This window comes from Salmo salar, unplaced genomic scaffold, assembly GCF_965601325.2.
Source record: "Salmo salar unplaced genomic scaffold, fSalSal1 ptg000378l, whole genome shotgun sequence".
Lineage (NCBI taxonomy): Eukaryota > Metazoa > Chordata > Actinopteri > Salmoniformes > Salmonidae > Salmo > Salmo salar.
Window position 1 is genome coordinate 561,248 of NW_027675366.1, and position 23,565 is coordinate 584,812.

At 42.2% G+C, this 23,565-nt stretch overlaps 1 protein-coding gene across 1 annotated transcript; it reads left to right on the top strand.

Annotated features, from left to right (window-relative positions):
• Positions 1 to 301: 301 nt before the first annotated feature.
• LOC145875879 (deoxynucleoside triphosphate triphosphohydrolase SAMHD1) lies at positions 302 to 22,405 on the top strand. Its single transcript, XM_082971691.1, has 16 exons — positions 302 to 607; positions 7,032 to 7,098; positions 7,276 to 7,345; positions 9,003 to 9,163; positions 9,795 to 9,910; positions 10,071 to 10,141; positions 10,278 to 10,457; positions 10,912 to 11,012; positions 13,727 to 13,835; positions 13,978 to 14,069; positions 18,163 to 18,278; positions 18,548 to 18,687; positions 20,318 to 20,413; positions 20,579 to 20,683; positions 20,781 to 20,918; positions 21,114 to 22,405. Exons 1-16 carry the CDS (start codon positions 424 to 426, stop codon positions 21,213 to 21,215), a joined length of 1,848 nt encoding a protein of 615 aa, XP_082827817.1. The 5' UTR covers positions 302 to 423; the 3' UTR covers positions 21,216 to 22,405.
• The last annotated feature ends 1,160 nt before the right edge of the window (positions 22,406 to 23,565 follow it).

A 23,565-nucleotide genomic window follows, 5' to 3' on the forward strand; every position in this document is an offset into this window, starting at 1 on the left:
TTCTTAGTATTCATAGTTGTTAACTGCTGAAATAGAATGTAGGTCACAGAAATAGAGGTTGTGGTGGCAGCTGTAGAGAAATACTTGGTATTGCAAGGTTTTACTGCAGAATATTTTAAATAGTGAAATGTGGAGAGTTTCATGAGGGCTAATAGTTGGCAGGGTCATTTTCCTTTTTCCCAATTTTGTATTACCGGACGTTCATGTCGGTAGGCTGTGACTGGCTCCACACTCCAATACATTAGGTGGCAGTGTATGCGCCTAAAAGTTGGCTACGATCCGCCAACCCAATCCCAAAGAAGAAGGTGTGGTTTACCATTTTTGACATTTACATTTTAGTCATTTAGCAGACAGAGCGACTTACAGTAGTGATCGAGAGTACTGCTTTATTGTGTTACCGGCGCTTTTCTATTACCGATCAATATGGATAGGCGAAAGCGTTCCAGAGAAGATTTACCGACCGCTGACAGTGACCATTTCAAAACCCCGGAGCAGAGCGTTTATACCGGGTTGTCGCGGGACGGGGACTTAAGGCAGTGCGATGTCGAGGACACTTGCAGATACCTGCGTCAGGAAGGTCTCGGGGCATGGGAGGAGAAATTCACAGGTTCGATTGTTGTGATCACTGTTTTGCATGTCTTCTCTAACTAGCTACATACACATGATATTTGACAGATCACTGTTTTGCATGTCTTCTCTAACTAGCTACATACACATGATATTTGACAGATCACTGTTTTGCATGTCTTCTCTAACTAGCTACATACACATGATATTTGACAGAACACTGTTTTGCATGTCTTCTCTAACTAGCTACATACACATGATATTTGACTGATCACTGTTTTGCATGTCTTCTCTAACTAGCTACATACACATGATGCTGCTGACCCAGCAGCAGAGTAATTGCTAAAATCAAATCAAATTGAAAAAAAAACAGTGAAATGCTGAATACAACAGGTGTAGTAGACCTCACAGTGAAATGCTGAATACAACAGGTGTAGTAGACCTCACAGTGAAATGCTGAATACAACAGGTGTAGTAGACCTCACAGTGAAATGCTGAATACAACAGGTGTAGTAGACCTCACAGTGAAATGCTGAATACAACAGGTGTAGTAGACCTCACAGTGAAATGCTGAATACAACAGGTGTAGTAGACCTTACAGTGAAATGCTGAATACAACAGGTGTAGTAGACCTTACAGTGAAATGCAGAATACAACAGGTGTAGTAGACCTTACAGTGAAATGCTGAATACAACAGGTGTAGTAGACCTTACAGTGAAATGCTGAATACAACAGGTGTAGTAGACCTTACAGTGAAATGCAGAATACAACAGGTGTAGTAGACCTTACAGTGAAATGCTGAATACAACAGGTGTAGTAGACCTTACAGTGAAATGCTGAATACAACAGGTGTAGTAGACCTCACAGTGAAATGCAGAATACAACAGGTGTAGTAGACCTTACAGTGAAATGCTGATTACAACAGGTGCAGTAGACCTCATAGTGAAATGCTGAATACAACAGGTGTAGTAGACCTCACAGTGAAATGCTGAATACAACAGGTGTAGTATACCTCACAGTGAAATGCTGAATACAACAGGTGTAGTAGACCTTACAGTGAAATGCTGAATACAACAGGTGTAGTAGACCTCACAGTGAAATGCTGAATACAACAGGTGTAGTAGACCTCATAGTGAAATGCTGAATACAACAGGTGTAGTAGACCTCACAGTGAAATGCTTACATACGAGCCCCTAACCGACAATGCGGTTTAAAAAAATACGGATAAGAATAAGAGATAAAAGTAATAAAGAGGAGCAGTAAAAAAATAACAGTACCGGTTAGTTGAGGTAGTATGTACATGTAGGTAGAGTTAATTAAAGTGACTATGCATAGATGACAACAGAGAGTAGCAGTGGTGTGGAGAGGGGAGGGGGGGGCAATGCAAATAGTCTGGGTAGCCATTTGATTAGATGTTCAGGAGTCTTATGTCTTGGGGGTAGAAGCAGTTTAGAAGCCTCTTGGACCTAGACTTGGCGCTCCGGTACCATGTGGTTGCAGAGAGAACAGTCTATGACTTGAGTGGCTGGAGTCTTTGACCATTTTTAGGGCCTTCCTCTGACACCGCCTGGTATAGAGGTCCTAGATGGCAGGAAGCTTGGCCCCAGTGATGTACTGGGCCGTTCGCACTACCCTAAAGACTAATTTACATTGTCCTTTGAACTATAGTACCCTAGCTAGGCCAACTACAGTTGAAGTCGGAAGTTGACATACACTTAGATTGGAGTCATTAAAACTCGTTTTTCAACCACTCCACAAATTTCTTGTTAACAATCTATAGTTTTGGCAAGTCGGTTAGGACATCTACCTTGTGCATGACACAAGTAATTTTCCCAACAATTGTTAACAGACAGATTATTTCACTTATATTTCACTGTATCACAATTCCAGTGGGTCAGAAGTTTACATACACTAAGTTGACTGTGCCTTTAAACAGCTTGGAAAATTCCAGAAAATGATGTCATGGCTTTAGAAGCTTCTGATAGGCTAATTGACATCATTTGACTCAATTGGAGGTGTACTTGTGGATGTATTTCAATGCCTACCTTCAAACTCAGCGCCTCTTTGCTTGACATCATGGGAAAAATCAAAAGAAATCAGCCAAGACCTCAGAAAAAAATTGTTGACCTCCACAAGTCTGGTTCATCCTTGGGAGCAATTTCCAAACGCCTGAAGGTACCACCTGTGCAAACAATAGTACGCAAGTATAAACACCATGGGATCACGCAGCCATCATACCGCTCAGGAAGGAGACGCGTTCTGTCTCCTAGAGATGAATGTACTCTGGTGCGAAAAAAGTGCAAATCAATCCCAGAACAACAGCAAAGGACCTTGTGAAGATGCTGGGGGAAACGACATAACCTGAAAGGCCGCTTAGCAAGGAAGAAGCCACTGCTCCAAAATCGCCATAAAAAAAGCCAGACTACAGTTTGCAACTGCACATGGGGACAAAGATCATACTTTTTGGAGAAATGTCCTCTGGTCTGATGAAACAAAAATAGAACTGTTTGGTCATAATGAGCATCGTTATGTTTGGAGGAAAAAGGGGGAGGCTTGCAAGCCGAAGAACACCATCCCAACCGTGAAGCACGGGGGTGGCAGCATCATTTTGTGGGGGGTGCTTTGCTGCAGGAGGGACTGGTGCACTTCACAAAATAGATGGCGTCATGAGGTAGGAAAATGTGGATGTATTGAAGCAACATCTCAAGACATCAGTCAGGAAGTTAAAGCTTGGTCGCAAATTGGTCTTCCAAATGGACAATGATCCAAAGAATACTTCCAAAGTTGTGGCAGAAAGGCTTAAGGACAACAAATTCAAGATATTGGAGTGGCCATCACAAAGCCCTGACCTCATTCCTAATTAACATTTGTTGGCAGAACTGAAAAGGCGTGTGCAAGCAAGGAGGCCTACAAACCTGACTCAGTTACACCAGCTCTGTCAGGAATGGGCCAAAATTCACCCAACGTATTGTGGGAAGCTTGTGGAAGGCTACCTGAAACGTTTGACCCAAGTTAAACAATTTACAGGCAATGCTACCAAATACTAATTGAGTTTATGTAAACTTCTGACCTTCTGGGAATGTGATGAAAGAAAAAAAGCTGAAATAAATCATTCTCTCTACTATTATTCTGACATTTTACATTCTTTAAATAAAGTGGTGATCCTAACTGAATTTTTACTAGGATTAAATGGCAGGAATGGTGAAAAACTGAGTTTAAATGTATTTGGCTAAGGTGTATGTAAACTTCCGACTTCAACTGTACGTATTGTATATAGTTTTTGGTGGTGTGGTTTTTATACAAGCCCCTGAGCTTCTAACTACACCTGCACACCGTTTATTTATTCATTTTTATCTGTATTGTTGTTTTCTTTGGTGCAAAAACATTTAACTACACAGTAACAAATCCATCACCTCCAGTATACTACTGGTCTGAACATTAACATGCATCGCTTGCGGTACGGTTTTGGAAGCATAGCAGGGAGAAATAATTGTTTAAAAAAAAAAGGGTTGTGGATAGGGTTCCCACACGGCCATATTTCGTATACATGTGGGTTAACCCTAACCCGTATACATGTGGGTTAACCCTAACCCGTATACATGTGGGTTAACCCTAACCCGTATACATGTGGGTTAACCCTAACCCGTATACATGTGGGTTAACCCTAACCCGTATACATGTGGGTTAACCCTAACCGTATACATGTGGGTTAACCCTAACCCGTATACATGTGGGTTAACCCTAACCCGTATACATGTGGGATAACCCGTATACATGTGGGTTAACCCGTATACATGTGGGCTAACCCGTATACATGTGGGCTAACCCGTATACATGTGGGTTAACCCGTATACATGTGGGTTAACCCGTATACATGTGGGTTAACCCTAACCCATATACATGTGGGATAACCCTAACCCATATACATGTGGGTTAACCCTAACCCATATACATGTGGGTTAACCCTAACCCATATACATGTGGGATAACCCTAACCCATATACATGTGGGATAACCCTAACCCATATACATGTGGGTTAACCCTAACCCATATACATGTGGGATAACCCTAACCCATATACATGTGGGATAACCCTAACCCATATACATGTGGGTTAACCCTAACCCATATACATGTGGGTTAACCCATATACATGTGGGTTAACCCTAACCCATATACATGTGGGTTAACCCTAACCCATATACATGTGCACATTTGGGGAACTGATAGTATTTCTGATTTGCTTATCGCACCACCACCTGTGGAGCTTCTCAAAGTAATGTTTTCTTCACCTCAAATAGCAAGCAAACAAACATCTGTTTTTACATCCATTGAGAATTACAATAGTTCCTCAATGTATTTTAAAAATCTTTCCAGCTCTCTTCCTTTCATTATAAAATATGCCTACCAGATTACTTCTTATCAGTGCTTGACTTGGACTGAAATAGGTTCTGGTACTCATTTTGGGTGCTGGGACTGTTTATATTGAGGTGCAGGAGCTCCACTATACTTTTGAGCTGATATTCTATAAGAGGAAGAGGAGCTCAAGCAATAGAACATTTGAGGTGCCGGTACTCAGCTCTGGGGAGCTCCTGTGTCTTTCCTCTTTCTCCATTCACCCAGTTAGTCAGACTCCAGGCACCAACCACACCAGGAATTCTCTTCAGGTATTAAATCTGAACATCTGTCGTCACCCCTGAGATGACTCCTTTGACGGGCTCTCTACTCCGAAGTTCAAAGTACAAAACTTTTGTTGTCCGGATTATTTTATTAAGGCCCACTGCAATGAATCAAAATAAGACCACTCTTGGTCACTCTGACAGTCTTGACTTTTCCCAGCACACACTTCACTATTTTCAACACCTCAAGTGGGTTTCCCAAATACTGTATGCATCCTTACTCAACAAACGCATCCCAACAGGAAGCGATTCGTTACCATTCATAGACGTATCCTTCACTCCAATTTTTGACAATTTCTTTTTTGTTCCAGTTTGACACTACTGTTGTCCATTCAGAACATTAATCTTCATCAACCTTTGCTCGACGTGCTGCTTGATTCAAACTCAGCATTCACTTCCACCATTTTCCCCATCAGCCATCAGACTACAACAGAATAGTCTACCTGTGCTAATTAGCTAGCTGTGTCTCGAAACACCTGTGTGTAACCGGAAGACGGACACCACAAACATCTTGTTACTGAAAAATACTGCTGCAACTCTGTTAAACAGTGTCCAGTAAGTCTGTATTAAACAGTGTCCAGTAAGTCTGTATTAAACAGTGTACAGTAAGTCTGTGTTAAACAGTGTCCAGTAAGTCTGTGTTAAACAGTGTCCAGTAAGTCTGTATTAAACAGTGTCCAGTAGGTCTGTATTAAACAGTGTCCAGTAAGTCTGTATTAAACAGTGTCCAGTAAGTCTGTATTAAACAGTGTCCAGTAGGTCTGTATTAAACAGTGTCCAGTAGGTCTGTATTAAACAGTGTCCAGTAAGTCTGTATTAAACAGTGTCCAGTAACTATGTATTTTGATGTGATATGAAAGTACTGCCTGCTGCAACTCTGTTAAAACAGTGTACAGTAAGTCTGTATTTTTCAGTTGTGAAATTATTTTGATGTGATTTATGTTTCTAGAACCGTATCGCAATCGAGAATCGATTTACGTTTAGATGGAGTATTTGGCTGTTTTGGGTTCCAGAGCCAATTCAACCTTTTAAACTGAACATATAAGGTCCTTGGACTATAAGCAGGGTGGGAAATTAACACCAGCCACCAGCTAAATGTTAGTACATTTTGGCATTGGCAGGTAGAAGGTCTAATATTTCCATCCACATTGGCAGGTGGTCACACAGCGCATTTCTGAGAATATTTTTGGGATCCAAAGCCCATTGTGTGTGTGTGTGTGTGTGTGTGTGTGTGTCAGCTCTGTAAGAGAATATTTTCAACATTACGGTGGTGAAAATGGGGTGGGGTGCAGCATAGGTTCAAACAAGAGAGTGAAATATGGAGACCTTGCCGGCTGGAACACACACTGATATCCACTACTGTCTGTCTCGATCTGTTGCGCTCTTTTCTTTGAAATCACTTTCAATCAATTTCACAACCATTCAGTAAGTGTTTTAACATTACAAAACATGTGCATGCATTTTCTGTGATTTCTTTATGAATTTTGCCCCCCAAAATGTGTCTGGTAAAATTTGGGCATCCACCAGCCACTACTGTTGGTAGACCAAAAAGTACATTTCCCACCCCGACCATAAGGCTTCTTTAATCCATTATTGGGCTAAGTAACCACCCATCCATCCCCCATCACAATCTACCCTCCTTACTTTCTCTATGGTATCTGTTAGTGCCCAGCATCAAGGTTGTTCCAGCCAAATAACTGAATTCATCTGATGAAGAAGAAGGTTGGTAGACTTGCACACAGGAAAGATGATCTGTCCTTTTTGTTTGGTTTTCCCCCACACAGAGCAACAGATAACAGGAGTGGGGTTACGATACCTCACAGAGACACATCTGGAGAATATGGGCATAAGGTATGTGTGGTGTGGTTTCAGTATGGGGTGGGGTCATTTCCGTGTTCCAATCTAATGTGCACCTTCTAATTTTGGTTGATTTGTTGTGACATATTTCTCTTAGTCAATTTCTTGAGGATTGTGATGTTCTGATTTTGGTGTCATGATTATGAACTGACTCTCTCTCTCTCTCCTCAGGCCTCTTGGCACACGGCTGCAGATTCTGCACTGCCTGAAGAAGCTGTGGCAGATTGCAGCAGAGGCCAAGGTAACACAATAGAGGTTTTAGAGGCCCTCTTGGCTGCAGAGACCAAGGTAACACAATAGAGGTTTTAGAGGCCCTCTTGGCTGCAGAGGCCAAGGTAACACAATAGAGGTTTTAGAGGCCCTCTTGGCTGCAGAGACCCAGGTAACACAATAGAGTTTTTAGAGGCCCTCTTGGCTGCAGAGGCCAAGGTAACACAATAGAGGTTTTAGAGGCCCACTTGGCTGCAGAGCCCAAGGTAACACAATAGAGGTTTTAGAGGCCCTCTTGGCTGCAGAGCCCAAGGTAACACAATAGAGGTTTTAGAGGCCCTCTTGGCTGCAGAGACCAAGGTAACACAATAGAGGTTTTAGAGGCCCTCTTGGCTGCAGAGCCCAAGGTAACACAATATAGGTTTTAGAGGACCTCTTGGCTGCAGAGACCAAGGTAACACAATAGAGGTTTTAGAGACCCTCTTGGCTGCAGAGCCCAAGAAAACACAATAGAGGTTTTAGAGGCCCTCTTGGCTGCAGAGTCCAAGGTAACACAATAGAGGTTTTAGAGGACCTCTTGGCTGCAGAGCCCAAGGTAACACAATAGAGGTTTTAGAGGCCCTCTTGGCTGCAGAGGCCAACGTAACACAATAGAGGTTTTAGAGGCCCTCTTGGCTGCAGAGCCCAAGGTAACACAATAGAGGTTTTAGAGGCCCTCTTGGCTGCAGAGCCCAAGGTAACACAATAGAGGTTTTAGAGGCCCTCTTGGCTGCAGAGGCCAAGGTAACACAATAGAGGTTTTAGAGGCCCTCTTGGCTGCAGAGCCCAAGGTAACACAATAGAGGTTTTAGAGGCCCTCTTGGCTGCAGAGACCAGGGGACACAATAGAGGTTTTAGAGGCCCTTTTGGCTGCAGAGCCCAAGTGTTGCTCTTTTAATCTGAATTTTCTGAAATTCTACACATTTTACTATGGGTCAGAAATACCATTTTAAAGTTTAAAGCTAGTTTCCTGCTGTTCTACATATTTGTCATTGTGCTGAGAGAAAAGTTGCAGTTTCAAAGTTAATATCCTGCAATTCTACACACTTTGCCATGGGGCTGAGTTAACATTATGCCTTGTTCTTATGCTATCTGAGTGACTCAAACATTATAACAAAATACATGGAGGCCCCAACATTTCAGATTCTCCCTGATTTGTCTATTTTTTATTTTGGTGATTGTTAGTTCTTAAATATGATCTTATTAAAAAACAATATTGCTCCACTGTCTTTTCTACATACTTTATATCTGGTTTTAGTCATTTAAGTTTACACTGAAAACGTTTGACCATCCTGAAAATGATTAGCAAAAGGGGAAACATTGACTTTGAGCCCACATAGAGAGACTGACGGACAGGGAGAGAGAGAGAATAATCCATGGGAGAGAAAATCACCTCAACCACATTGTACTTCATTTAATTTATTTATTTATTATGGTGAAAGAAGTAAAACACCCTGAGTAATAGCTGTTTTTCTATTCCATCATGTTCTCTATTCCCTGTTTTATAATGTTTTTCAATTCTATTGCAAGTGTAATGACCCTACTCTACCCACGGCCACATAACTAGAGATGCACCCTTTTCTATTCCAGAGAGGGAACAATAGAGGAATAGTAGTATCAGCACTAAGATGTATTATTGTCTCCTGTAGGTGTTTAATGACCCCATCCATGGACATATAGAGATGCATCCTCTGTTGGTCTGTATCATCGACACCCCTCAGTTCCAGAGGCTCCGCCACATTAAGCAGCTGGGAGGAACATACTTCGTCTTCCCTGGAGCCTCCCACAACCGCTTCGAACACTCCATAGGGTATGTAGGAGTGTGTGAGTATGCACTAGCGTAGAGTACAAGTGTGGGTGCCTGAACACTCCATAGGGTATGTAGGAGTGTGTGTAAGTTTGCACTAGCATAGAGTACAAGTGTGGGTGCCTGAGCACTTCATAGTTTAAAGGTGTGTGGGCTTGACCTATAGAGGGTGTGTACACCTTTTTAAATCCATGATGCAGAGTGTAATGCGCAAATTGGGATTTAGTCTATGTGGTTTTAGAGGCGCTACCCTGCATTCAAAGTGTTTGTGTGGTGTCAGGAAAATAACCTCACACTCAACGTCAGCAAAACAAAGGAGATGATCGTGGACTTGAGGGAGCACCCCCCTATCCACATCGACGGGACAGTAGTGGAGAAGGTGTAAAGTTTTAAGTTCCTCGGCGTACACATCACGGACAAACTGAAATGGTCCACCCACACAGACAGCGTGGTGAAGAAGGCGCAATATTCAACCTCAGGAGGCTGAAGAAATTTGTCTTGTCATTGATTTGAACAGGCACAACAGAAAAATCCTTTTCAGCCTCTTCCTTAAGCTCTCAGTTCCCAGTGGTTACCTAGCAGGTTTCATGAGTTGGAAAATGGTTGTTATGGTTGTTGTGGTTGTGTGTTTCAGGGTGGGTTACCTGGCAGGTCTGCTGGTCCAGGAGTTGAATGAGAGACAACCAGAGCTCTTCATCTCCCATAGAGACATATTGTGTGTCCAGATCGCCGGTCTCTGTCACGACCTGGGTGAGTCTCACACACACACACACACACACACACACACACACACACACACACACTATATATATATATATATATATATATATATATATATATAAATATATATATATATACACACTTTTTTCAATCTTACTGTCTCATAAATGTGATATCTCTCACTCTCCAGGTCATGGTCCTTTCTCCCATATGTTTGATGGGATGTTCATCCCTAAAGTGCGTCCAGAATCTAAGTGGAAGGTAAGACCTTTCTTTCCTCATTCTGTTTCTTTTTCGCTCTCCATGTCTGATGTTTGTGTCTATATCTTCCTGTGTTTGCTCAAAAATGTGCAGGTCACCTGTATTTGTGTGTACGCTCACCTTGTGTGTGTTGCAGCACGAGGAGGCGTCCCTGGCAATGTTTGACCACCTGGTGCGTGAGAACGCCTTAGAGCCGGTGATGAAGGAGCATGGCCTGGTCCTTCCTGATGACCTGGTCTTCATCAAGGAGCAGATTGCTGGACCACAGAACACTGTCCTTCTCAGCCAGGGAGTAAATCAGCCAGCCAGTGAGCCGGTTAGTCAATCAATCAATTTAAGAATCATGTAGGCGTGGGTTCGTTTCCCCACTTCTGACACCGATGGTAACAGAGACCGCCCGAGCGGTAGAAGTTTCGGTGAAGAGGCCCAAAGATGACGATAACAAAACAGAAAATATAAATTGGGGGTAAACTGAATCAATCAAATCATAGTAGAGCTCTCAAATGAAACCAGACCTCAATCAACGCCTGAAATCCGGCAGCATGCCATTCTGACCCTTGTTGCCTCCTCACTGAAACCTTCACCGCTGGGGCGGTAAACGTTACAATCATCTATCAGCATCAATCAGTCAACAAACATCAATCAATATTACTTCATGAATATGATTTATTTATGCTTTCTAGCAGTTAATTGTCTACGGGTTGAATTTAATTTGGAGTTTCATGCTCGGTTCTCACAGGATTCTGAGTCTGTTCTTTTTCTCTTCACAGTGGCCATATAAGGGCCGACCAGAGAAGAAGTCCTTCCTCTATGAGATTGTGGCCAACAAAAGGAACGGCATCGACGTGGACAAGTGGGACTACTTCGCCAGGTGAGTCCCCCAGTTGGAGTTTATCCCTTTTAGAAACTATGATCATTTCTGGAGTAAGCTATATTAGAGATGTAACAATACATAGGACCATTGGAGTATATTAGGAAAATAGTGCACTATGGGCAACTTTTCTTAAATTATCTTCAGGGCCTAAAATGAACAACTGCCAAATGCGGGTAGATTTTGGCATTGGCAGGTAAGATGTCTATTTCACCAGCCATGTTGGTGGGTGGTCAGGGCTCCACAGTGCGAGCATTTCACTCGCATTTGTGAATAAAAAGTATGATCACATTTACAGTGAGGGGAAAAAGTATTTGATCCCCTGCTGAATTTGTACGTTTGCCCACTGACAAAGAAAGGATCAATCTATAATTTTAATGGTAGGTTTATTTGAACAGTGAGAGACAGAATAACAACAAAAAAATCCAGAAAAATGCATGTCAAAATGTTATAAATTGATTGGCATTTTAATGAGGGAAATAAGTATTTGACCCCCTCTCAATCAGAAAGATTTCTGTCTCCCAGGTGTCTTTTATACAGGTAACAAGCTGAGATTAGGAGCACACTCTTAAAGGGAGTGCTCCTCAGCTTGTTACCTGTATAAAAGACACCTGTCCACAGAAGCAATCAATCAATCAGATTCCAAACTCTCCACCATGGCCAAGACCAAAGAGCTCTCCAAGGATGTCAGGGACAAGATTGTAGACCTACACAAGGCTGGAATGGGCTACATGACCATCGCCAAGCAGCTTGGTGAGAAGGTGACAACAGTTGGTGTGATTATTCGCAAATGGAAGAAACACAAAAGAACTGTCAATCTCCCTCGGCCTGGGGCTCCATGCAAGATCTCACCTCGTGGAGTTGCAATGATCATGAGAACGGTGAGGAATCAGCTCAGAACTACACGGGAGGATCTTTTCAATGATTTCAAGGCAGCTGGGACTATAGTCACCAAGAAAACAATTGGTAACACACTACGCCGTGAAGGACTGAAATCCTGCAGCGCCCGCACGGTCCCCCTGCTCAAGAAAGCACATATACATGCCCGTCTGAAGTTTGCCAATGAATATCTGAATGACTCAGAGGACAACTGGTGAAAGTGTTGTGGTCAGATGAGACCAAAATGGAGCTCTTTGGCATCAACTCAACTCGCCATGTTTGGAGGAGGAGGAATGCTGCCTATGACCCCAAGAACACCATCCCCACCGTCAAACATGGAGGTGGAAACATTATGCTTTGGGAGTGTTTTTCTGCTAAGGGACAGGACAACTTCACCGCATCAAAGGGACGATGGACGGGGCCATGTACCGTCAAATCTTGGGTGAGAACCTCCTTCCCTCAGCCAGGGCATTGAAAATGGGTCGTGGATGGGTATTCCAGCATGACAATGACCCAAAACACACGGCCAAGGCAACAAAGGAGTGGCTCAAGAAGAAGCACATTAAGGTCCTGGAGTGGCCTAGCCAGTCTCCAGACCTTAATCCAATAGAAAATCTGTGGAGGGAGCTGAAGGTTCGAGTTGCCAAACGTCAGCCTCGAAACCTTAATGACTTGGAGAAGATCTGCAAAGAGGAGTGGGACAAAATCCCTCCTGAGATGTGTGCAAACCTGGTGACCAACTACAAGAAACATCTGACCTCTGTGATTGCCAAAAAGGGTTTTGCCACCAAGTACTAAGTCATGTTTTGCAGAGGGGGTCAAATACTTATTTCCCTCATTAAAATGCTAATCAATTTATAACATTTTTGACATGTGTTTTTCTGGATTTTTTTGTTGTTGCTATTCTGTCTCACATATGATTTGGAACAGTATTTGCAAATGTACACAGCTTGTCCTTCTACATTAGCTGCAGTGAAATGTCTCCACACATCAGATAGTGCCTGTGGCCTTTTCCTGTGAAGATTAGAAAAACATGAGTAAAAGAACAACAAATACAATTCCATATACAGATAAATAATTAAGTAGTTAGATTAAACAACTCATTTGTCAGATAAATGTTTTAAAATGAAACATGTATGAAAACAGCTGAATTAACAGGCTCAAGCTAAAACCCACATAGTAGCAATAACTAGCAGAAATTGTTAACAAGTTAGAAATGATTTAAACACACTTTGATGTAGGCTACTATTTACTAGTTAACCAAAAATAATCTGTCATAAAATATATTCACCCCACCCAGTATTGTAATCAAAACTTACCAGAAAGCATGTAGTCCTTGGCTCAGACAGTGTAGTAGTGTGGGCTCAATAGCATCTCATTAGAGTACCAGATCTTGAGAATCAGCTGTACATGTGATGGAAGAATGCACTGTGCATGCAGAGGGTTGCAATTCCATTGAATTGGGGATAGTTTAACCAAAATATGCCACAAGACCTAGAATTGCCTAATGTGTATCCCATAAAAAAGGTTCACTGTTATAAAATAACTTTTTTTTAATGAATTTAAGCAAAATTCCCGGGCTTAACTTCCCATGGAAAAATTCCGGGAAAGTTTCCGACCCTTTGCAACCCTAGTCTCGAGGAAATGCATAAACATTTACATTTTGTTTAGTGAGATCTTTTTTTTACATAAATGACAACAAGAACATTGAAATTATTATTTATTTTTATTTTTAAACAACATTTTAACATAATGGATACATCAAAAACAGTTTGACAGGTAAAGGAAAACCCAGACAAAACCAACAGAGACTCCCTCACTTTCTCACCCCACAGGGACTGCTTCCACCTGGGTATCCAAAATAACTTTGACTACCGTCGCTTTCTCAAGTTTGCCCGTGTGTGTGAGGTGGACGGGAAGAAGCACATCTGCACCCGAGACAAGGTAAATGCTTCAGCTTGGCCCTCGATTACACCTCCCATTCATTCCCTTCATTTATGTTTTCCTTCAACTTTTCATTATTGGTAAAGTAGTTAGGGATTAACCTAGTTTAGTGGTGATATCCATGTGTGTTGTCCACATACAGGAAGTGGGTAATCTGTATGACATGTTCCACACACGCAACTGCCTGCATAGAAGAGCCTACCAGCACAAGGTGGGCAACATCATAGAGACAATGTAAGTACTCTCACCTCAGCAGGTGTTTTAATATAGGTAACTGCCAAAATAGAGTAAACACCAACACAGTATCTTAATAGGCTGTTGGGCCACTACGAGCCAGAACAGCTTCAATGCACCTCGGCATAGTTTCTAAGTGTCTGGAAGTCAATTGGAGGGATGCGACACCATTCTTCCACAATAAATTCTATCATTTGTTGTTTTGTTGATTGTGGTGGAATATCCCATAAGTGTTCAATTGGGTTGAGATCTGGTGACTGAGACAGCCATGGCATATGGTTTACATCATGTTCATGCTCATCAAACCATTCAGTGACCACTCATGCCCTGTGTGTGGGGGTATTTGTATCTTGTATTTATTATGGATCCAAGGCGGCGGCTACTCTTCCTGGGGTCTGGCAAAATGAAGGCAGTTATACAATTTTAAAAACATTACAATACATTCGTTACAGAATTCACACCGAGTGTTCAGGCCTTTACTCCACTACTACACATCTACAACACACTGAGTGTTCAGGCCTTTACTCCACTACTACACATCTACAACACACTGAGTGTTCAGGCCTTTACTCCACTACTACACATCTACAACACACTGAGTGTTCAGGCCTTTACTCCACTACTACACATCTACAACACACTGAGTGTTCAGGCCTTTACTCCACTACTACACATCTACAACACACTGAGTGTTCAGTCCTCAGGCCTTTACTCCACTACTACACATCTACAACGAAAAATCAGTGTTATCTTGTGTATGTGCCTATGTTTGTTACTTCACACTCCCCGCTGTTCCATAAGGTGTGTTTTTATCAGCTGTTTAAATCTGATTCTCCTGCTGCATCAGTTACCTGATGTGGAATAGAGTTCCATGTAGTCATGGCTCTATGTAGTACTGTGCTCCTCCCATAGTCTGTTCTGGACTTGGGCACTGTGAAGAGACCTCTGGTGGCATGTCTTGTGGGGTATGGATGGGTGTCTGAGCTGTGTGCCAGTAGTTTAAACAGACCTCTGGTGGCATGTCTTGTGGGGTATGTATGGGTGTCTGAGCTGTGTGCCAGTAGTTTAAACAGACCTCTGGTGGCATGTCTTGTGGGGTATGTATGGGTGTCTGAGCTGTGTGCCAGTAGTTTAAACAGACCTCTGGTGGGGTATGTATGGGTGTCTGAGCTGTGTGCCAGTAGTTTAGACAGACCTCTGGTGGCATGTCTTGTGGGGTATGTATGGGTGTCTGAGCTGTGTGCCAGCAGTTTAGACAGACAGCTCGGTGCATTCAACATGTCAATACTTCTCGGTACCTTCAGCTTGTCAACACCTCTTACAAAAACAAGTAATTAGGAAGTCAATCTCTCTTCCATGAGATTGACATGCATATTATTAATTTTAGCTCTCTGTGTACATCCAAGGGCCAGCCGTGCTGCCCTGTTCTGAGCCAACTGCAATTTTCCCAAGTCCCTCTTTGTGGCACCTGACCACACGACTGAACAGTAGTCCAGGTGCGACAAAACCAGGGGAAGAAAATGTCTCAGGTTTTTGCCTGCCAAATGAGTTCTGTTATACTCACAGACACCATTCAAACAGTTTTAGAAACTTTAGGGTGTTTTCTATCCATATATAATAAGTATATGCATATTCTAGTTACTGGGTAGGATTAGTAACCAGATTAAATCGGGTACGTTTTTTTATCCAGCCGTGAAAATACTGCCCCCTAGCCCCAACAGGTTAACAGCATGCCACTGCCTTTACTCAAAGCCTAACCCTAACCCTTTACTCAAAGCCAGTGACATGTCATTAGTAAAGATCGAAAAAACAGCTGCCCTGGGGAATTCCTGCTTCTACCTGGATTATGTTGGAGAGGCTTCCATTAAAGAACCCCCTCTGTGTTCTGTTAGACAGGTAACTCTTTATCCACATTATAGCAGGGGGTGTAAAGCCATTATAGCAGGGGGTGTAAAGCCATAACACATACGTTTTTCCATCAGCAGACTATGATCGATAACGTCAAAATCTGCACTGAAGTCTCACAACACAATCATTTCCTCATCAATTTCTCTCAGCCAATCATCAGTCATTTGTGTAAGTGCTGTGCTTGTTGAGTGTCCCTATGAGCGTGCTGAAAGTCTGTCAATTTGTTTACTGTGAAATAGCATTGTATCTGGTCAAACACTATTTTTACAGAAGTTTACTAAGGGTTGGTAACAGGCTGATTGGTCGGCTATTTTAGCCAGTAAAGGGGGCTTTACTATTCTTAGGTAGCGGAATGACTTTAACTTCCCTCCAGGCCTAAGGGCACACACTTTCTAGTAGGGTCAAATTGAAGATGTGTCAACATCATCCCCTGTTATCCACAGTACTTCCATCCAAGTTGTCAGACCTCAGTGGCTTGTCATTGTTGATAGACAACAATAATTTGTTCACCTCTTCCACACTCACTTTAAGGAATTCAAAAGTATAATTATTGTCGTTTCATAATTTGTCAGATATACTTGGATGTGTAGTGTCAGCGTTTGTTGCTGGCATGTTATGCCTAAATTTGCTAATCTTGCCAATGGAAAAAAATCATTAATGTAGTTGGCAATATCAGTTGGTTGTGTGATGAATGAGCCATCTGTTTCAATGAATTATGGTGCTGAGTTTGCCTTTTTCCCAGAATTTAATTCAATGTGCTCCAAAGCTTTTTACTATCATTCTTTTATTTTATTTATCTTGGTTTCAAAGTGTGGTTTCTTCTAACCAAACCCTGAGAGACATGATATCTGGATCCATGTTAAACTAACCTCTAACCCAATCCTGAGAGACATGATATCTGGATCCATGTTAAACTAATCTCTAACCCAATCCTGAGAGACATGCTATCTGGATCCATGTTAAACTAACGTCTAACCCAATCCTGAGAGACATGATATCTGGATCCATGTTAAACTAACCTCTAACCCAATCCTGAGAGACATGATATCTGGATCCATGTTAAACTAACCTCTAACCCAATCCTGAGAGACATGATATCTGGATCCATGTTAAACTAACGTCTAACCTGAGAGACATGATATCTGGATCCATGTTAAACTAACCTCTAACTCAATCCTGAGAGACATGATATCTGGATCCATGTTAAACTAACCTCTAACCCAATCCTGAGAGACATGATATCTGGATCCATGTTAAACTAACCTCTAACCCAATCCTGAGAGACATGATATCTGGATCCATGTTAAACTAACCTCTAACCCAACCCTGAGAGACATGATATCTGGATCCATGTTAAACTAACCTCTAACCCAATCCTGAGAGACATGATATCTGGATCCATGTTAAACTAACCTCTAACCCAATCCTGAGAGACATGATATCTGGATCCATGTTAAACTAACCTCTAACTCAACCCTGAGAGACATGATATCTGGATCCATGTTAAACTAACCTCTAACCCAATCCTGAGAGACATGATATCTGGATCCATGTTAAACTAACCTCTAACCCAATCCTGAGAGACATGATATCTGGATCCATGTTAAACTAACCTCTAACCCAACCCTGAGAGACATGATATCTGGATCCATGTTAAACTAACCTCTAACCCAACCCTGAGAGACATGATATCTGGATCCATGTTAAACTAACCTCTAACCCAACCCTGAGAGACATGATATCTGGATCCATGTTAAACTAACCTCTAACCCAATCCTGAGAGACATGATATCCCTCCCAAGCTTCATTATGGACCCCTCATGTCTCCTTTGTAACTAATGTTCCTATACTCTGAGTATAACAATGTTCAACGTTTACCCCAGGATCCAAGAGTGTGCAAAGCTGTCATCAAGGCAAAGGGCGGCTACTTTGAAGAATCTCAAATATAAAATATATTTTGATTTGTTTAATATTTCTTAATTTTGATGTCTTCATTATCATTCTACAAAGTAGAAAACAAAGGGAAAAACCCTGGAATGAGTAGGTGTGTCCAAACTTTGGACTGGTACTGTATATCTGTTTTATTTCCTATCTTTTATACATTCATACAGGTTCTCAGAAATTTCGTTTTTTTTCTGCTGTATGTTATATGTTGAAAATGAGATGTTATATTGTCTTTTTTCAGGATCACAGAGGCCTTTATCAAGGCGGACCCCCACATCCAGATTCAAGGTTCAGGGGGAAAGATGTTCACCATCTCCACAGCAATAGACGACATGGAGGCCTACACTAAACTCACTGGTCCGTTCAACCCCATAGAAATATAAAGTGTACAATGGCTCTGGTCTGTTCTACTTACCCAGACAACCAGAGCTTTGAGAGTTTTATGCGTCAAGGCTGTCCAAACAGGCTGGGTTTGCCATACCTGTTTTTTTTGTGTGGTACATTCCTGTCCATACAATTACTGCTGGCTTTGGTTTGCATGATTACCTATCATCTTCCCACGCTCCTTATCACCTTGTCTCTCCCTCTCCCCTGTCTCTCTCCCTCTCTCCTCCCTTCCCCTGTAGACCATGTGATTGAGCAGATTCTGTACTCGTCGTCCTCTGAGCTGGCTGAGGCCAGAGAGATCCTCCAAAACATCACCTGCAGACGCCTCTACAAGTGTGTGGGAGAGACACAGGCTGAGAAGCGCGTGGAGGTTTCACAGGTGTGTGTGTGCGTGTGTTTGGAGAGAGGATATCCTTCCAGGGCTTACTAGCGGAGCTTTCTACGAGATTCATATTATGTGCCTCCAGGGGCGAAAATCTGATATCCACTTTGGAGGGGACAATTACATGAGATTTTCTCAAGAGCCATTCCTGAGGGGGACACCAAAAGTAGTGCTGTAACACATAGCCTACATTGTAATATGGTAAATGTATATTGAGGAACCAAAGAAATAAGGTGTTTGCCGTACTCCTAACTACCGGTACCCAAAACTACACAACTAATCACAACAGCAATACCATTGCCTTTAACAAATCTTAGTTCAGTCACCAGTTTAAGTTGAGAGTGGGGGTATCCATGGCATTTTCCAATTATGTTCCTATTTTACAAGTCAAACAAATTGAGAACCTTTCATAATGTTGCCAAACAAAGACTCAACAAACTTACCTGAGACTCCCTGTCTCTGCCAGTCTGTCCCTGCATATCTGTCCCCAACTCTGCTATCTGTGTGCCATCTGTTGCCTGCTCTGCCTAATGACATCATTGTGAAACATTTCCATTAGAATTTCATTTCTTTCTTATGAACATTTTATCAACTAGTCTGAGATATTAGGCTACTAGGGTTCTTACTTTGCGTTTTGGTGTATTGAAAAATACTCTGATGTCCGTCTTTTATTTTTCTGCCATTTTTCTACCTGGCTGGCTGGCTGGCTGGCTACACACACAGTGTGTAGGTTATTTACAGTAGGAGATGGGCTTCTATCATCTTCAATCATTCTATTTGGGCTTCGATCTAAAAGGTAGCTAGCAAATGTGAAACAGATTAAAATGACAAGAGTTGACAGCTGTATGAGTTCACCATTTACACAACATATGCTGCAACCTTTTGTAATTTTAATAGTTTGTTTCATATTGGCTGGCTTCCAACAATAGCTGAATTTGCAAAGCTAGCGAGCACCAATTCAGTTTCAGTGGTGTTTGCTATAATCTTTGCTACCCGGGTTAAATAAAGGTGAAATAAAATAAATAAATAAAAGTTCCCTTGCGACAATTTAGCTTTTGCAACGAGACCATTAAATATATTTAAGACAATGGTAGAAGAGAGTGTAGTTCTGTTCAGTTTGGACTTCAGTTTATCGCTAACCTTATCACAGGGACTTTGAAGCAGTAACTTACATCATCTGCATGCTGATTCCATCTTTGACGAGGCCACATAAATGGAATTGGTACTAGCTAGCTTAATAGTTAATATTTGCGCGCTAGCTCTGCATATTCAGCTAGTGTGTGTGCACGCGATTGACTGGATGAACCTCACGGCAGTTACGTGCATTGAGTGCCTTTCAGACAGTAGATACGACCTCTCTGTTACCTAGCAAGCTAAGGAACTGGCAATGGATCAAACCATTGTGAGGCAAAGGGCGGGGGTGTCGCAATCTTTTGAAACTTAAAAACGCGCTATTAAGTGTCTATAATCAGCACAATTGCTTTCATTGCGTATTATGAATATTATTTAAATGACATAGTTATGTTTCAGTGATATATTGGGGGGGACAAATCATATTTTTCCCAGGATGGGGGGGTCGTGATTTCCGCCCCTGTGTGCCTCTCATCCTCGTCTTCTCTTCCCCCAGGAAAAGCTCCTGGACTGGGCAGGCTGTGTGGCGAGGTCCAGGCCTCAGAATGACCTTCAAAATGTTACTCTGCAGCCAGGGGACTTTGTTGTCCATGTGAGTGTCCAGTCTTTTCACCTCAATCAGGGAACTGATTGAATACATTTTACCATACCATCCCCCCCGCCTTCTCTATAGGTAACCCTTTGTTACCAGTTGCTCTGTTGAAAATGGGTATCTCTTTGCATGTCCATCTCTCCTCCCTATCTTTCTCTCCATCAGATCATCAACATGGACTGGGGTATGAAGGAGAAGAACCCCATCAACAACATGCGTTTCTACTGTAAGAACGACCCAACCAAAGCTTACCAGATCAGCAAGGACCAGGTCACTACTTCAATGCACTTACGTATACCTATTTTAGAATTATCCAATAATCTTTGGAGCTTGGAAACATGATATAAGGCAATTGTTGTTCCTGTAGGTGTCCAAGCTGCTGCCAGAAAGGTTTGCTGAGCAGCTTATCAGGGTCTACTGTAAGAAGACTGATGAGAGGACCATGGAGGCAGCTAAGAAGAACTTTGTCCAGTGGTGTATGGATATGAACTTCTCCAAACCTCAGGTCAGGAGGCCTCGCTCTTTCCTTTATATATCATTTTACCTCAAGCTTTTAGCGTTTTTACATTGTGTGGGGAAGATGACAGTGCAAGGCCAAGCCAGCTAGCTATCACTATCTTACCTGCACCACACAGAGTATTTTCCCAATGTTTAAAATTTACACTGGTATCCCTGTGTGTTTGTGTTCACATTTGTTTAGGATGGAGATGTGATTGCACCAGAGCTCACCCCTCTTAAGGCAAGCTGGGCACACAACAATGACACTGAGGATAATGAGGGGAGGAAGAGGCTGGGCCACTGAGGATAATGAGGGGAGGAAGAGGCTGGGCCACTGAGGATAATGAGGGGAGGAAGAGGCTGGGCTGCAATCAATGATGACCAGACTCTTTTAAGAGGAAGATGAGAAACAACAGAGAATCCTTCTGTTTACGGCAGTGGTTACCAATCATGGTCTTTGAGGGCCACAGGGTATGCAAGGTTTTGTTCCAACCCAGCACTAACACACTTGGTTCAGCTAATCTAGGTCATTAAGATGAACTGACTAGCTGAATCAGGTGTGTTCACGATGGGTTGGAACAAAAGCCTGCACACCCTGTTGCTCCCTAGGACCAGGGGTTGGTGACCACCACCTCAAGAAAATGTGAGTCAGGCTTTCGAAAGAAGTCACTTTACTCAGGGTTCTGTTCACTCTGATTCAGTTTTCCAGGGATTAGATCATGTAGTCTTTCTTTTATTTACTTTTGATGTTTTATTTCAAGCGTACATTTTAGGTTTGGTTATCTTAACGTTATGCTATTTCATGATAAGATAAGTGTAGGAGTATGTGAGTATACATACCTGTTCTCCCAGGCTATGCATGTTGACGGGCCACTATCACACATGGCTCTTTCAGATAGCCAAGCAACGACTTTTACATATTTATCCATCCTGGTGGAAGTTACTCTTTGGACAATCATGCTTTACCTTGTAATACTCCCAAAGCTGAATGGGAACTTATCCTTGGTGTTATATTGATCAACATGCAAACAAACAGGTAACCGTTGTTTGTGTTTCAGGGCATTGTCTTTCTTTTATGCATGGTTTCTACGCTGTTTTAGTTGTTATATACCCAGCTACCATAGTTAGCCTGGTCATGCATATCTACAGTATCTAGACTAAAGTAGGAGTTGGCTAAGCACATACAGATCAAAGATCAGGGTACAATGTAGCTTAATTATCTTCAGAAAAGCCACCACTTTAACTGACAAACAATGTTAAGTTATCATATTATCTTTGTTTTCATCCATGTACCCTACTGAGGCAAGCAGCTATCTGTCTAGTGTTTGGTATCATTTGGGAGTCTCGTTATCTTCATTTAAACAACATGAACACAATGTTTACCCTAAAGTCTGCCTCGATGAGCCCACAGCTGTTGATCAGACAGACATGTTTGTTGATTTAAGTTATGCACTTTGTTTTAAATAAATAATATAATTTTGAATGAAAGACTAATGAGGTGGAGAGTCTCACTTTTTGAAGGGTTTTGTAATACAGAATGTAACCGGCCACATCTGCGAAATACAACCCTCTTCTCTGCCTGGCTATCTGAGTTCTGTTTCCTTAGAACTTTGTGTAGAAGACAGCTCTAGCATCCTGAATCCTCAATTTAACCATTATAGGGGTGAACAGAAAACAAATCTCGGTTAACCCAGAACAAAAATCTTGCGTTATTTGATCAGCTGCGTGATTTAGTTCTGGGTCCATACCTATTAGAAATTGGGAGTTCCGGTTTGCGAAGTCTCCACCTCACAAAAGGAAACTCTCAGCCGTAAACCAGATGTAACCTGGATATAGACGTTCCATAAATCGGCATGCGAAAGTGAGTAGATTACCTTGAAAACAATGGTCAGGCATCTTGGACGCAGTTTCCAGTTATTATTCCTCAGTGGAATTACTGCTGCTCCTTATACCAGAGACGGAAGAGGAAGCTGAGACATCCGACTCAATGTTTTCTGATCGGGGCGGGGCCACTCTGGTCTGCTTATTGCCCCTGACCCGCAGAGGTATCCCTGTGTGCTAACACTTACACAGACCGAGACCTTGGGGGGGGTCTATGGTAAACGGCTTGAGTCGTTCATCTTAGGTTATACTATGCATTCCATCCCGTTGTGAGAGGGTCAGTGCTGTCTGGGTTCCTTGGGACATTCCTACCCTAAACCTTAACCCCTAACCTTAACCCTTACCTTAACAATGCTGCTCGCTCAATAGGCCTATTTGGAAGTTGATAACTTGGTAGCCTACAGACAGAATAATCTTCTCTTTTCAGCAGGATCCATTTGCTTTCCAACCTGCAATTGTATTTGAAATATTGCGAAAGCCCTGTTGTAGCTGCATCACTGACAGATTTGCCACATGTTCCCAACTTGTAGGCATGCCTTGTGATTGGGCTACACACAATCCACAGCTATTTTTTTAAATAAGCTATTGATCCTCTCTGGCTAAATTACAGGCCTACTCCTGGTGTAGTAATCTGAATGATTTCATTTCTTTCTGAACAGACAGAAGTAATCTATCACTTAGGCAAATGTATTTTAATGTATCGGGTGCTGCACCAACTCAAGCACCCTTCCTGCGGGGCTATGATTCTATAAGGAAATAAATGATTAAGTGCA

Bases quoted from the DNA above. Each gene is read 5' to 3' on its own strand.
- LOC145875879 (XM_082971691.1), top strand. From the start codon at position 424: ATGGATAGGCGAAAGCGTTCCAGAGAAGATTTACCGACCGCTGACAGT. The intron at 13,836-13,977 runs GTAAATGCTTCA...GTCCACATACAG, and splicing joins ACATCTGCACCCGAGACAAG to GAAGTGGGTAATCTGTATGA. The intron at 20,684-20,780 runs GTCACTACTTCA...TTGTTCCTGTAG, and splicing joins ACCAGATCAGCAAGGACCAG to GTGTCCAAGCTGCTGCCAGA.